The sequence below is a fragment of the Pan troglodytes genome, chromosome 4, assembly GCF_028858775.2.
Source record: "Pan troglodytes isolate AG18354 chromosome 4, NHGRI_mPanTro3-v2.0_pri, whole genome shotgun sequence".
Taxonomy (NCBI): Eukaryota; Metazoa; Chordata; class Mammalia; order Primates; family Hominidae; genus Pan; species Pan troglodytes.
In genome coordinates this window covers 12,558,729-12,574,204 of record NC_072402.2, presented here as the reverse complement: position 1 = coordinate 12,574,204, position 15,476 = coordinate 12,558,729, and the positions used below count along the sequence as shown (strand labels likewise).

At 40.9% G+C, this 15,476-nt stretch overlaps 1 protein-coding gene across 4 annotated transcripts in view; it reads left to right on the top strand.

Annotated features, from left to right (window-relative positions):
* Positions 1–1,909: 1,909 nt before the first annotated feature.
* Positions 1,910–15,476, top strand: part of CTNND2 (catenin delta 2) — a 933,574-nt gene continuing 920,007 nt past the window's right edge. For 2 of the 4 annotated variants that reach the window (XM_016952954.3, XM_009448799.4), the window contains exon 1: positions 2,336–2,539. In XM_016952954.3, coding sequence (XP_016808443.2) covers positions 2,503–2,539 — 37 coding nt within the window. In that variant the 5' untranslated portion in view covers positions 2,336–2,502. Of the gene's footprint in view, positions 2,540–3,112; positions 3,185–15,476 lie in introns of those variants that run through there. The other 2 variants (XM_001147603.6, XM_009448800.4) reach the window with 2 other exon arrangements.

Here is a 15,476-nt window from a genome sequence, read left to right as displayed (position 1 = left end):
TTACTTAGATCTATATCAGGCATAAAAGACACATATATTACCTGTGGATAGTGTCTACACATATACCTCCATTTTAATCTAAAGAGTAACTGATGTCCCCTCATCTCCCTTTCCACCTCCCCACTGACTTCTTGAATTAGATGATGCAAAGAGAAAACCAAACAATAGCAGACTGACAGAAGCTCAGGTGGGAACTAAGAACATCTCTTGAAATATAATGTGGCCTAATGGATACGGTGCTGCTAATTTGTCTTGTACCACGTAGTCAGTGTAATTGAACTGCCTTTCTGAGAACTAAGATAAAAATTACAGTTAAACGTGTGATGAAAAAAATGGTCTTGCATGTCTTCCCTCACAGGACTCAGGATATTTTAATATCAAACTGGCTTTAAGACACTTGGAGTTAGCTTGGAGAACTGTTTTTGCAGGTGAGACCAAGCCTGTGTGTGCATGTCCACACCTGGGGTAGGAGGAATAAAAGCGAACATTTGTACTGTTGTCAATAGTCTGCTTAATCTGCTCCTCCTAGCAATTATTTGTTACCTATTTAACCTCTGTACGGCTTTTCTCCTTCACTCTTACTTCCATTTATATTTCGACTTACTCCCAAGTCTAATAAAGAATAGACTTGAATATTCAAATCATTTAAGTTTGTTGGATAATCTTTTCCAACACAAAATAGAAGCACAATGTTACTGAGAATCGTAAGCACCAAATCCCTTTTATTACAATTTCCTGCATTCTGTCATGCTTATTTGTGTTTCAGAAACAAGCTCTGCGGCGGGGGGGTGTGGAGGAGATCACAACCTCAGAAGACAGTCTGCGGTGTTCAGGGTCATGCCCGTGGCATAATTAGGAGGAACATTCGACCTGGCCCCTGGGCAGGCTGTGCCCTGCTTGGCTTGGCTTGTGAATGCAGCAGAGGTGAGCCCCGTCCTGACTGCTGCTGAATCAGAGGGACAGGGGCGAAGGCCCAGAGGCCTTCCTTGGCACATGTTTTAGGTTTCGTTTTTCAACAAGACTTTGAATACGGTGATTCCACTTGCTGTATTTCACAGCAGGATACGCATGGGGAAATTCCGATGGGGTCAAGGAGCAGTCAAGCCAGGAGGTGATATGGAAAACTGATCTGAACGTGAAGAAGGCAATGCAAGATGCTTTGGAAGACTGTGGGGGAAGGATCAGGGGAGTGGTTCACTTTGAAATAAGGAAGAAAAGGAGGAAGAGAAGGTGGCAGAGATGCAGCAGAAGAGACCAAAAGAGGAGGACAAGGTGGCACAAGAAGGGGAGGAGAGAGAACTTAATCTGCTCAAGTTCCAGACTGGGCAAGGGTCTTTCTTGCAGGAAGTTTACAGACATTCCAGATTCAAATCTGAAGTGATTTTGCCTAAGGAGAAACTCTCACTACCCGCCAAAAACATGCCATCCGAACAGGGAAGGTGATGGCAAGATTGGGCAGGTGCTGTGGAGAAGACCTCTGCTGGACGTCGTGCCTCTTTAGCTCTGGAATCACAGGATCTGCAAGAGCATCTACCTGCGTTCACCAGCACGTTCCGCCAGCCTCCCTCCCCCAACCCACCTGGCCACTCTAGGACCCCTCCTACCCTGGCCCTTTGTTGCAGGCTGACATCTGCCCCACCAGAGTCAACTGTCAGCGCCTTGCACGTGAATTAGGGAAGCGGAGTAACCTGGGGTTCCATCCCTTCCCGGGTCCCTTCCAGCTTTCGCCTAGCTCCGGAGCATCCAGCCATCTCAGGTCCAGGGCGTGCGTTCCCAAGGATGCTCGGCCCTCTCCCAACCCGCGGCCTCCTCCCCTCTCTCCCGCGGCTGCCGCTGCTGCCGCGAAAACCAGGAGAAGTGGAATGCGCGCGGCGAAGCGCCGCTCTCGCGGCGGCACTGGGCATGCTCCGCACCCGGGGCCGGTTTCGGCGGCGGGGCGGACGCTCCCTCACTAGCCGGGCGCCCGGGCCGGCCTCCGAGGCTTAGGTGGAGGCTGAGGCTGCCGCGCGCCGCGGGAGGAGCCTCGCCCTCGGCGGCTGCGGCGGCGGCGGCACAGGTGGCGCGGGCCGCGCGCGGGGCGCAGCTCGGGAGCGCTCGGCGCCGGGCGCCGCGGCGGCCCCAGGCTCGCGCCCGCGGCGACAGCCGTCGGAGCGGAGCGGCGGGCGCGGCGGCTGCTCTCTCAGCCCGGCCGGCTGGCGGCGGCGCCCGGAGCCCCGAGGAGCCCGCAGGAGCCCGTGGAGCCCGCGGAGCCTGGCAGGGGGCGCTGCGCTCGCCGAGCTCGGAGGGGCCGCCGGGCCGGGCGCTGCGCACTCGCGTCGGGAGCCGCCTCTTGCCCGCGGCGCTCGCCCCTGCCGCCCGCCAGCATCCCTTGTCCCGCGGCCGCGCTCAGACAACAAAAGCGGAAGATGCTGCAGTTGGGCAAGGTCAGGACCTTGCCCTGAAGCCGGGCGGCGCCGCGCACGCCTCTTCCCGGACTGAGGAGCTGTCGCCGGCGGAGGGTGCATGTTTGCGAGGAAGCCGCCGGGCGCCGCGCCTTTGGGTGAGTTGCGGGGCTGGGTGGCCGGGGCCGGGCGCAGCCTCCTCCCGGCGCCGTCCTCCTCCTCCTGCCGCCGGTGGGGGTGGTCCTGGGCTCCCGGCCGGCAGGCGGCGGCGGCGGCTGCTGCGGGGGTTCTGCCTGCCTCGGGGAGGACCGCGATCGCGCCAGGTCCCCCTCGGAAGCCGCTGTGCCTGGAAGGGGGTCCGGGGTTAGTGCCTTTCTTGGAGCGGTTACCAAGTGGCTGCCCTGCGTGCTCCCCCTCCCTGCCACCCATCTCCCCGGGAGGAAGCGTATTTAGGGCAACACCGACAATGCTGCTCCCCGCCACCCTGAGAACATACTCGGTGCATTCATGACGTCCCTAATATACGGGAGGAGACGGGGTGGGGGTGGGGAGGACTTCCCTCCAGTCTTTTGCCCTTATGTTCAATGTCATTACGATGTTTGGCTAGAACAAAATGGAAAGACTTAGTCATATGCGTCCATGGCCGTGTCTTCAGGCTCCCGCGGCTTGCCAGACCCTGAGCCCCCTTGGTCTATATTTAGCGGCTTCCGAGCAAGCCTTTGCAGCCGGCTTCACAGGTTTCGGGGGCTTCTGCGTGCTGACAATAGACAGCCAGGCTCCAGAAAGCGCCGCCTGAAAGCCAGGTTTGGAAGGCTGTGCGTGTGTATGGGAGATAAGCGATGCAAAATTGGGGTGATCCATAATTAATGGCTGAAAGCGAAGCTGCTTTTTTCTTTTTTCCCGACCCTCATCTTATTCTGGTGTGTAGTGTGTTTTCTTCGATTGCCACTCGGCAGGTTGAGCCTCTGCGTTCAGAATTAAGTCACTAGAAAGGTGATGCAGCCTCCCTGGTGTGTGTGGTAGGAAAACAGACTTGGGAATTTTTGGGGGGTGTGTGTGTGTCACAAATAACAGTTACTTCCAAAATGCCCAAAGTTGTATTTTGCTGTAACCGTGGGGGTATGAAGGGTGTGGGAGATGAGAGAGAGAGGGGCAGGTTGTGGTTCCAAGGTGTTTTTTTTTTTCTTTTCTTTTCTTGTGTGCCTCATTTGAGCTGATCTGAATCGCCTTAGCTCTGGAAGGTGTTATTAAGATGTATTTTTACTGTGCTCAAGCAAATATGTTGATTTAGAAAACAGAGAATGTTGTAAGCCTAGTATTAGGCCTGACAGGTGTAAATTTTCACTTTTAAGAACTATGTGACCAATATTTAAGAGGCTTGCGATTTTCTGCAGTGACTTCCATGAAAACAAGGAGGTGCTGAAACTCCCTAGGAGTTATCTCATTGTGCATACTTCATCAGGGGCTGAAGCTACCGAGGGCAGTCCAGCTGGTCTCTGCTGCTGGTCATTCACCTACATAATGACAAGGCTTCGGGGCTGCACCACTTCTAAAATCCCATGGAGAAGTGTTTGCTGTGACTCATATCAAGTTATGGCGGTGAACCTGTCATTATTTTGGGGATTTCTGCTACGAGAAGTGTGACATATAGGGGCGAGTATCCTCAAATACGAACTAGATGCTTTAAACTGCCCTCAAATGTCTTTTATTAGCATATGGTTGCCATACGGAGAATGTTCCTACTGTTGTTGGGGAAAAATGTTAAGTGGCATCATTACTGATCTGTGGGTTCCAAGGGCTCAGGGCTTGAAGGAAGACGATTACATTCCGAGTTAAGTGTTGAAATTTGGGAGGCCTTTGATTATACTAATCACAAGTCAGTGTTGCAGAAGGACTGGCAAGGTCTATACGGCTCAAGTTAATTGAATACTGTGATTAGTTTTTAGCAATATTGCTTTAGTTTCACCTTATTCACATTCAGGGAACTTTCCGAGAGCACTTTGAACACACCGTTGTGCCCATTGCATTGTTTTAATATAAAATTTCTTTCAAAAAGAAGCAATAGATGAAGTAGCATACATGTCTCGTTTCCTTTTCTTTTTTCCTTTTGAGCCTAGTGTTTCATTCTTAAACACGATTCTTAAAGGACTAGTTGATATTGCTCTGTGCCTGTGTGTGTACCCAGAGCGGCCGATGGGCATGTGAAAAACTACATATACTGTATATGTGGGTTTTATGTTATATTGTGGATTGAAAATGATATTATCTGATTGAATGGCAATTGTGGTAAGTACGTCAGGTTGTTGCCCTAATAAAATTGTCATTGTCTTGCGGAAAGGAGTTATTTAATTTGGTGTACGTTTGTGTAGTTTTATAACCCAATCATTATAGATGTCACTAATGTTTTCATTGTTCGTAATAAAAGTCATACACTGTCAAATTACGGTATTTCTATCCACTTTACATCTTTCACAATAGAATATAAGCCAATTCTTTCTCCCAGTGAAATTGTTCATCAGAGACAAAAATGAAATTCAAATACTAGTTTGCAAATGCAATTTATAGTTTTGTTAAATAATTTCTAAGGATAATATTGCTTTCATAATGGTTTCTAAAATTAAAAATGAAGTTATAATCTCAAATATAATATTACTTTGGCATTTAGTTGAATATGCAGTGTATTTGCAGAAAATGTTACAGAACTTGCTCTTTTCTGTTTTGCCTTATCAGACTTCTTTTTTGTGTGGTATAAATTTGTGTGGACTTGTCGAAGGGGTTTTCAGAGCAATTTCATCAGGTTGTCTTTAAGAAAACATTAACATTACATTTGAAATAATTTATTGTAATTTGTCCATAGGGTCAGTACACTATGTATGGACCAGTGTATACAGCTGTAACAAGCCAATTGAATTAAAATAGAAACTGTTACATTTTGAACTTCCAATGTTTTCTTCTTTATGATTAGCCACAGAAAATGGGAACACCCATTTTTGTTTTTTCTCTGTGTGAACATTATTTTCACTTCTTAGAGGGAAATCCTTGATGCTAGTCTCACTCTTCCTAACGGAGTTTTTATTTTTAAAAGACTTAACATAGTTGGGAGTACTTAAACTTGGATGTCATAATTCAGACAATGAACAAAAACCAAGCATGGACTGCTAGTCATTTTCAAGTCCAGTACTTCAGCTGAAGGTGTGGTTCTTTGCTGGCTGATTTGGAAGTTGGAAATACACTGCCAAGCCAAATTCATTGTTGGCTTCCATGATGGTTTTCCTCATTCATCTTCTGAAGGTGTTCTCCTGTCCACAGTACTTTGATAGCCTTCTGGTGTGTGAAAAGTTAATTTGAGTGGGAACAGTTCATGATACTTGTTGCTAGCTTCAAGTTATCTGATTATATGCCAAAGCAACAGCTTTTTATATTAATATAAAATATTAAACATGTCATCAATAAATAGTTTCTATCACATTGTCTGCCAATCCAGCCTACTGATTAACAAACTGCCTGGTTGGGTTTAATGAACTCAGTTATAGTCACAAACAGTACCTCCAACACATGGAACTCACAGAAATATTTTATCATACTGTGCTTTTTAGTCCATTAAATATTAAGACTCATAACAAAAATCTGCAGTTATGACACCTCCAGTTGTTTATCTTTTGATCACATAGCAGTTAAGTGCAATTCCAAGCTCTGAATCATGGTTAATTGATTTGTAGGAAGTGTCTTAGCTATGTCAGGATATTGAAGTACCTGTATCAATTAGTTTTTGACAAATTGGAAATAATGACTAAATAAGTGAAACAATGCTTCCTAGAACCTTTCTATCTTAGATAAATATTCACCTGTCTCTCTTGGCACATTACGTGCAAAATGAATTACATATATTGAAACATTTTATTGGGTTCTTATATATTATATATTACAATATTTTGTAATAAAGTTACACACACACACACACACACACACAAACATGTTATATGTCAGAGCCCAACTATTTCTCTAGAATTATGTTTGTGATCTGAAATAACAATTATTGGAAAAGTAAGTTTCCCTAGTGTAATGCTGTTTTGCATTCTGCTTCTGGTGGGTACAGAGATGTGGAGAGAGCACTGGCTTTTGGTGGATTCCAGCCGTGTCTCTTCTTAGCTGTGTATCCCTCACCATTTATGTGATCCTCAGTTGTTAACTCAGTTTCTTCAGCTGTAAAATGGGTACAATAAGACACAATATCTTAAAAGATTTCTTTGAGGATAAAGTGAGTAAGAGCATGGATAAGTGGCTTGTAAATTACAAAATTTATGTAAACACAAGAAATCAATATATACATATTAAGACAGGTACTAATGTTTTATACATATCTAATTAAATAGGTTATCTAGGTTACCATCCTCTCTAACAAAGGATATTAAATGGCTGTAATTTCCCTACCCCAACCCCTATTGTAATATTGCTTTATTATGCAGATTTGCTTATAAAATATGCTGAACTTTCTATTCTGAAACATACCAGCCCTTTATATATTAAAGTATTTAGCAGTTAAGCTAAAGGAGAAGTAAATTATATCTCCCAACACCATTATTATAAAAGATTCTAATCGAGTAGAAATTACAAAACTTTGATATTCTTTATTAGTGTTATATTAGTCACCTGATTAAGATCAAATTTTCTACAAAGATTAATGTTGTACAAAGACTATCATAGACAGTTTAATAAGCACCACTCTCTGTGAGGTCAGATATTACACATCCGCTCTGTTTAGAACCACCGAGCATGAATCTCATCATCATGTCATTATGATAGAGAAAAAAGAAACCTTAAACAGCTAAATGTATTACATAAAGGGAAGACCCCCTCCCCAATTAAAATCAAGTCCTTGAAGAGAAATAAAAAGTGTGTGAATTGGTACCTCTTTGAAAATAGATGGTCATTTTTGCTTCGTTTCACTCTTAAGAGCTTCAGTGAAGACAAAAAAGTGCCCAGCTCTTCCAGGTTGGAAGATGCCCAGCTCCTTGGGATGATCAAACCCAGAGGGGCTTCATTTAGGACTGTGATCTTCAGCAACATAATTTTTAGGATAATTACGATTCGATGTATCTTGGAATTTGTTTCAGAACGTGAGCTGTATAATGGGGGACAAATTTATCTTCAGTCAGAAAAACATTTTTACAATAAATGTGGTTATTTGTATTCAAATTTATGTGTTGTTGTGGGAACTGCCAATTATAAGTTACCAGAGCAAAATACATGTTATGATAAAAGGCCTTACTGGGTTTTTTTGTTTTTTTGGATCAAAGTAAGCAGGTGAGCCAATTATATTTGGTTAAATAAATATATGTAACATTTCTACAAGTTTTGAATGATACAGAAATGTTACTAAATAGGATGTTTACTTTATAACACTAGATGATGGGGGAACAATTAATTGGATCATTGATATTAGAAAATACACTTTTCTTGCCTAGGTAAAGGCCAGAGAAGTGTATTAGTAACATTTTTGGTTTAACAGATGTGATTATCACAACTGTCGTTAGAAATTTTGTCCAGTAGATATGTATAAAGAAAACTGCTTTTTGTGCGTGTTTTATGCAGTTCTTTCTTTTGGTTTAGAAACCTCCTTATAATGTACAAATGCTTTATTGTATTATCTCTTTGCATTTAAATATGCAATTACATAAACCACAGAAAGGTATATCGTTACTTTAGGAATTACAAAATGTGCAGGAATGTGGGTTGTTGGTGTCTTTAAGGAATCAAATAAATATCAAGCTCTCCTCCTCCCCACTCCCCATCTCAGCATGTTGGGATATTGGAAGGGAAAAAGATAAATAATTGGCTGCCATGGGCAAAAATATCAGTTTTGATTAGACATAGCTTGGTGTGGCAGTTGAATGACATCCCAGGTCCTCTGCCTTCTTTCCCTCCTCCCTCCTCACAGGGACAGAGCTTTTTCTGAGCTGGCAGAGCCAAGCCTTGCTCTCCGCAGGGAGGATGATCTCCAGAGGAAGAGAGAAGCAGCAAGGCAAGCTGCTTCTTTATTCTTCAGAGGCAGAGAAAGTGAAAAGCTGGAGAGAGGCCAGCAGTGTTACATTAATTAAGTTCCCTTTGCCTGAAAGGAAATATCAGAATAGAGAAGAAGTGTTCCCCATTGGCATGGTTTATGAAGAATTCTAGTTGATAGAATTCTGGATATAGTAGCTTTCACAGTACTTTGCTTGGTAGTTGAGCTCTTTAAATATTTCATGGTATTTTGACACTACATCAAGAGTTATCAAGGTAGCGTCTAATGCCCTGGTTGATTTGTAGCAACTATGGTCCATGGAATTCAGCAGATTTATGTATAGCCAACTTTAAAATAACTTACCCTTGGCGTTCTTCCCCTATTTTTCATGTTATTCTTTAACTGCCAATAATCGGATTGCTTTGTAAGTGGTGAGAATTAGACATAAAAAAGATGATGTTAAAATCTGACTTCCCAAACCATATATAAGTGATCTAGGCTAGCTATTTTCCACAGCTTTTTCTGCCTCAGTATAAATAATTAGATTTTGGTGGCTGTTTGATGTTTTGCAATTAATAGGAGAAATCATGGACACAGTAAAGAAAGAAGATAAACATTGCTTTTCTAAATAGATACGATGTTGTATTTAAGTCTAAGCATGACTACTCAATCTAAAAATGCTCACTTTTTAAAACAAATTTTATCCTCTATCACATATTTTATTTGGAATTTCAAATATTAGACTAATATAGCAGTCATTACCTTCAACAGTATACAATAATGTAATTTCCGGAAAGAGCAACCTCTTTGGTAGCTCCAAATGTAAAAGAGCCACCGTTCAATCTCTCATCTCTAACACAGTCTTCACTGGTGTGGAGCATTGTTCTTGGGGTCATGGAGAAACCGAATAAGGAAGAAGAATCCTCCAGAAAGACAGACAGGTGTTATATAAAAAGTCTCAGAGATAGTACAAATTGTCTCATTAACCCAGGACATGGAAGGTTGTTGCAGGAAGGCTGGGGCTTGTAGCATCTGGATCAGATTATTTGTGTTGCTTAACTCAGGTTGAAAAAGAGTAATGTTAAATTCATAGCAGGTGCATAGATATATTATGGCACCTCTAGCCAAAGAAATATGCAATTATGAATTATAGTTTCAGAGTAGCTAATTATATGAGAACTATTCATAATACTAAAGCTAAGAAGATAATCAAGGCAAATAACTATATTGAATGTGATACCCAGCACACATACCCACTCACAAATGTGAGAACACTGAGAACACAGTGTTTATGTCAGGGTTTCAAGAGTTTTGTTCTTTATATATTACTTTTCCACTAAATATATCATAGTTTAATATATATATTACATTATGCAGAAGAAAAGCATGCCTTTCCATTCTTGAAAAGAATAGTATATATTTATTTTGGGGTGAAGTTCATTAATTAGCTGAATGCATGACTTAAAGTTAACAAAGGTCATTCATCATGGAATGTAGATTACACAGATTTTGATCAGCCATACTTACATTTTCTCTCCTTTAAATTTGAGATTTGTTTGTTTTCAAAAGTAGTGCATGCTCATTGAAAATTCAAAAATACAGAAATGATTAAAAGAAGTTAAAATTCATGCATGGTTGCAAGCCCCAGAAATGACCATATTTTTAGCAGAGATATCAAGCGATACACATTTTTAAATTTAGAAAACATTGCTCATATTCTGTTTAGTTACCTATTAACATCTCATGTAATTAGTATTTATTTTTAGTGTCTGTTTTCCATACCTTTATGTAACATTATTTACTTACATCACTCTGTTATCGGAGATTGATGACATTTTCATTTTTGGTAGTTACATTTAATGCTGTAATTAAGATCCTAATAACTAAATAGTTGTCATCAGGTTATTTACTCTAGATTACATCCTAGAACTGGATGTTTTCAAGGTTGTTGATATATGTTGTTCATTTGTCTTCCAGGAAGATTATATAATTTATATTTCTCTCAGCAAGGCAGGAGTGTACCAATTTTCCCATGATTTCAACAACACTGGGTGTTGTAATGAGAAAAATAAAACTTCTAATTACATAGGAGAAATATTGTGTTTTTCTCTAATTCATTTGCTTCTCTATTAGTATTCCTGAGGTTAAATATTTTCTAATTTTTTGGTGTCTACGTCTAATTTTTTTGTGAATTATCTTTTTATATCTTATACACATTTCTCAATTTATCTATTTTCCTTTTTTAAAATTGATTTATATTGTTTGTCTATAGTAATTATGTCACTCTGTCATGTCTTAACAGTTTATATATCATTTTATTGGTTCCTATTTTGGGAGCATAATTCTAAAGCTTGAAGTTAAACTTACTCACTTGTCCTACAGGAGTTCTTCTTTAAGGAAACATTTTACTGCTTGCTGATTTCGTGTGTCTCAGTAGTAAATACAGCAGTGGAGCAAATGGTTGAGAAAATAGCTTCAAAGTTGTACCCCAACTGACTGAGTTCATATCCCAACTTCATCATTTTCTAAGTGAACGGTTATTTTACTACTAAGTGTCATAACACAGGGGAAACAATAATTCCTGTGTCTTCAGGTTGTTGTGACGGTGAATTAAGAGACCATGGACTTAAAGTACATAGCAGAGTATGTGGTATATTCACTATTACAACACACATTAGCTGTTTCTACTGCGAAATAATACAGATGCCAGATGCTTTTCTGTAATTCTGGCGTTTGCTTTTCCCACATGAAGCATAAACGCACCTGCACAGACTCCAGGATCACTGTGTGAAAAGGCAAGGTGTTTGTGGCAGTCCGGGGCTCACAGGTGCAGTGCTTTGTGTGTGGTTCTGGCACTTGACTGTGTGTTCTTCAGGGATGTCTCATTTCTCAAGTTCAAGTTCGTTGGGAAGAGTCAGGACACTGTGTTTAGGCAAACACATGATTTTCTACCTTCTCCCCCTGCTCTCAGGCACACACTCCTTCTCTCTGGTCACATAGGACCATGCTTCTCCCCAGCCCCACCCCATACTGGTAATCTATCTTTTAAAATAATTGATCCACAAATCGTAGGATAGTAGTAGGCATGTAACAAACACTTAGTTCATCATTTGGGGCAAAAATGGTTTCTGAACCAAGGTTTCTTTGCTTGCTTTGGGTTGGTTTTGGGTACAGACACTGCAGCACCCTGGAGGGACCACTGCCTTAGGATGCCGAGTTCTGGGATCTAAATCGTGCTTGGCACTTGCCTTCTCTTATGACTTTGCATCTTTGCCTATTTTGTCATTTGTTCCTTGGGATAAAAACTCACAGGGCTTTGTTGAATGTGCTGTGATAATTTAGGTGAAAATGCTTTGGGAAGCTTAATCATAATAAACATTTAAGTATAAAATATATTCTCTGGAACTTTTGATGCACTTCAAAAATACAGTAATGGTGGGGGGTAAGAGTTAGAGTCAAAAGATTTTCTTGCCTATAAAACTAAATCTCTGAATTTCGTTACTAATATGTTTATAAAATGCCCACTTCCATAATGGTTGTAAAGATATTGCTACATTTCATGCTATTGGCTATTGCCTAAAGGTAGAATTCTCCTTTATCCATCCGTAGAAGTAATTCTTGTTATTTCTTCGTACCACTTCAAATATTGTAAATTATACAAAATTGGCCCAAAAAGTTTCTTGTATTTTTTCCTTGTGGTGCAGATATTTGCTGCTTAAAGATGGGAGTGGAATGAAGCCCTATTGTCCTTCAAGAGTGAAGTCTGTAGAAATGTCTCCAGAATATTATTTTCTCTCTTGGTGGGCTGCCGCGTCTGGCACCTGTGAGGCTTTATCAGAACAGTTTTAGAAGTGTGAACCATAGTTGGCTTCCATTTTTTGAGATATTTCCTTAAATACTTTGAACAAAATTGCACAGAATTCTTATCGCTCTAACTGTAGTCTGCCAATAGGAAGAAATCATGTGTAAGTTACAGAAATCTAATTTATTCTCGATTCCCAAAACTTTTGAAGGAAGTAAAGAAGTCAAGTTAAACATTCCTCAATGAGTATGTTACTTAGTGAGTTACAAAGTTTTAGGTACTTGAGAGGGGATGCTAATCTTCGTTTTGCTGACTGCCTATAGCAATTTCAGATATGATCTCCTTATAAATCAAAAGTCTTCTTTCAGCAGTTTAGCATGGGTTGTGTGATAAATTGTATACTGACACCATATTTCCTGTTGCAGCAGTTGAGGGGATCCATGGGGTGTACTTAGCTTGTACTTAGCCTGTGGACCTAGGACAGAAGCGGAGTGTGAGAGGATAGAGCCAAGATGATGGCTGGAGGAAATTAACGTTCAGGCAGCATCCTTCTTCCTCTGCAAATATAGGCGATGGATGTGGAAGCTGAGGATGTTTTCATGAGCTAGGAGCTGGCAGTTTGGTAATACCTGGTAAGTGCAGGAATTTCAAGAAGTGGAAAGGTGCAAGGTAGCTTAAACTAGTTTTAGAAACAGAACTATTATAATGGGCGAGTCCACTGTTTACTGATTTATGCATTCATTCAACAAACTGGACAAATTTAATTTTAAAAGAAGCAAGAAGTTATAACTAGTAGTTAGCAGCAAGCTCTGGATGTATATACCTCCAGCGCTGGATAATCTGTCCCCCTCTGAATGGTTTAGTCATTTATTTTTCTAGTTGAAGGGTAGCTATTTCTATCCTTTTCAAACATGGATTTCCAACTGAGATGGCTGTGCAGCCTTAATTCCATCACATCTCTGAAATCCTTCCCTTTCTCCATGTGCCGATTCTCTTAAAATGCATTAATTGCTACTAGGATTTAAGATCTTTCAGTAATAAACATAAATACTGTATGTTTACATAGTAATAATATGAGTTTATATGGCTTCCTTGTGGCCTGATAAATCGTGCATTTTACAATAGTGCAGTTAGACCTACAGAATGGCAGGCGGTGCAGAGCCGCAAGTGGGAGAGCTGGTGACAGGGCTGGATAAAGTGCTGTCTTAAGTTGAACAGAGTGTGGGAGGAAATATAAGCAAAGTTATTCCGTAGAATTTTATAGCATGTTAGTCTTTACAAGTGCTTTCTCATATTTTATCTCTTGAAAGGGAGGATAAGAATTTTGAAAGCAATGTAACAGATTTTTGGACCAGTAGTAGATTTCGTCGTGTTCACTGATTCTTGGAATATCCTTAGGTGATATTCATCTGATTTTAAATATACATGCTGTTCCTTACAGTTATTTATCATTTTAGCTAATTGAGATGTGGTGGGCTGGGATTTGGTGGCTACGTGAGGTTTTTTTTTTTAGCTCTGGCCCAAAGAAGGTGCTATCTAACTCCGAAGAGATTTTGTCTTTTTTTTGGCAGTTTCTCTCAAGATCTTTGATGCTTACACAACTGTCCATTGCCTTTCCTTTTTCTTTTTATTCTTTAGAGCAAATTGCTTTGTGGATTATGAGGGAAAATATTTCTTCTTTGCTGTAGCTTATTAATTTTCAATATGTGTACCCAGGACTTATGTTAAATAGTTAGTTCTACTACAGAAGTAATTTCAGTTTTTCTGCTGAATGGTTTTCATATTAGTAGAGCATTGTTACTTTCATGTTTACTGTCAGCATAGCTTTGAAGATAGATATTTATGGTCATTTGGAGAAATGTAGGACTGTTCGTACATTGATTAGAAGGCATCGAGAAGACAAATAAGGTAGGCTAGTCATCCCAGTATCAGCACGTGGTGCTATATGTACTCTTTGCATGAAACCATTGGCATGTGGAAAAGTTCACCATCATCAACAAGCTAAGCTGCATGTGGAAAAGTTCACCATCATCGACAAGCTAAGCTGCATGTGCATTCTGGGCTTAAAAATATAGACACAATGTAAGGTGTCAGGTTTTGTGATGTGCAGATGTGTGATGTTATAGAGAATATTATGATGTCAGAAGAATTTGTGAAGCTGTTCATGAATCACCAAGAGGAGATGGTAGGACGTTTTGACAACAGATTCACAGACTGTGCTGTAGCACTGAGTGGATAATTGAGTACCACACTGAAGGGCATAAATATTTCCTAAGGGCATAAATATTTCCAAATTTAATAACATACTATATTCCCTGTCATCTCAGAAGTTCAGAAAAACTTGTCCAATGTCAAGTGATAGTGCATCCTGGCTTTGGAAGGATTCCACCAAATTTTTCCAAGACTGTCATAGTTGGCTCAGGCTGCCCTAAATTGTGTGGCTTAAACAACGTTTATTTCTCACAGTTTTAGAGGCTGGAATGTCTGAAATGAAGATGCTGGCAGATTTGATTCCAGGTGAGGGCTCTCCTCCTGACTTGCAGATGGCTGCCTTCCTGCTCTTTCCTCACATGGCCTTTTGTAGATCTCTCATCTGTCTTCTTAGAAAGCTACTGATCCCTTCTTGAGGGCCCCATCCCCATCACCTAATCTAACACTAATTACCTTCCGGAGGTCCCATTTCCAAATGCCATCACATCGGGGGCTAGGGCTTCATCATATTACTTTGTTGGTGGGTGAGGAGAAGACGCAAACATTCAATCTATAACAGAGACCACAGGATGAAACCAGCAAGGTACCCAGTGTCAAGGAAGGCCAATCTCTGGTGGCAGATTTTGGAACTTTGGTATTGAATTATTCCCTAAATGAATGATAATTCCTGATGGATAATATGAAGCTCTTTGAGCTATTTTATTAATAAGTGATTATTCAGCTCAGTTTAAATGTTTTGCTTTGATTTATAAAATTCAGAATGTGATACATAGAACAATATGGTATATAGAGTACCTAGACCCACATGTCTGTATTTATTAACATATGGCATTCCAGAGTTCCTTTTTAAGTGTATTTTTCAAAATTGCATGGATGCTTCTCATCTTGGTTGAACCTCCCACTTCTTGTCACCTTCAGTGTTAAGAGGCTGATCCAGCTGTCTCATTGCTCACCAGGGTTTCTGCAGCAGGCTCCTGGCTGGCCACCCCACTGTGAGCTCATCATTCCTACAGCCGTCCTAGGGCTCCTTCTAGTTCACTCACATCTTGCCTTAGCTTATAACCCTAGTGGTGACAACCAG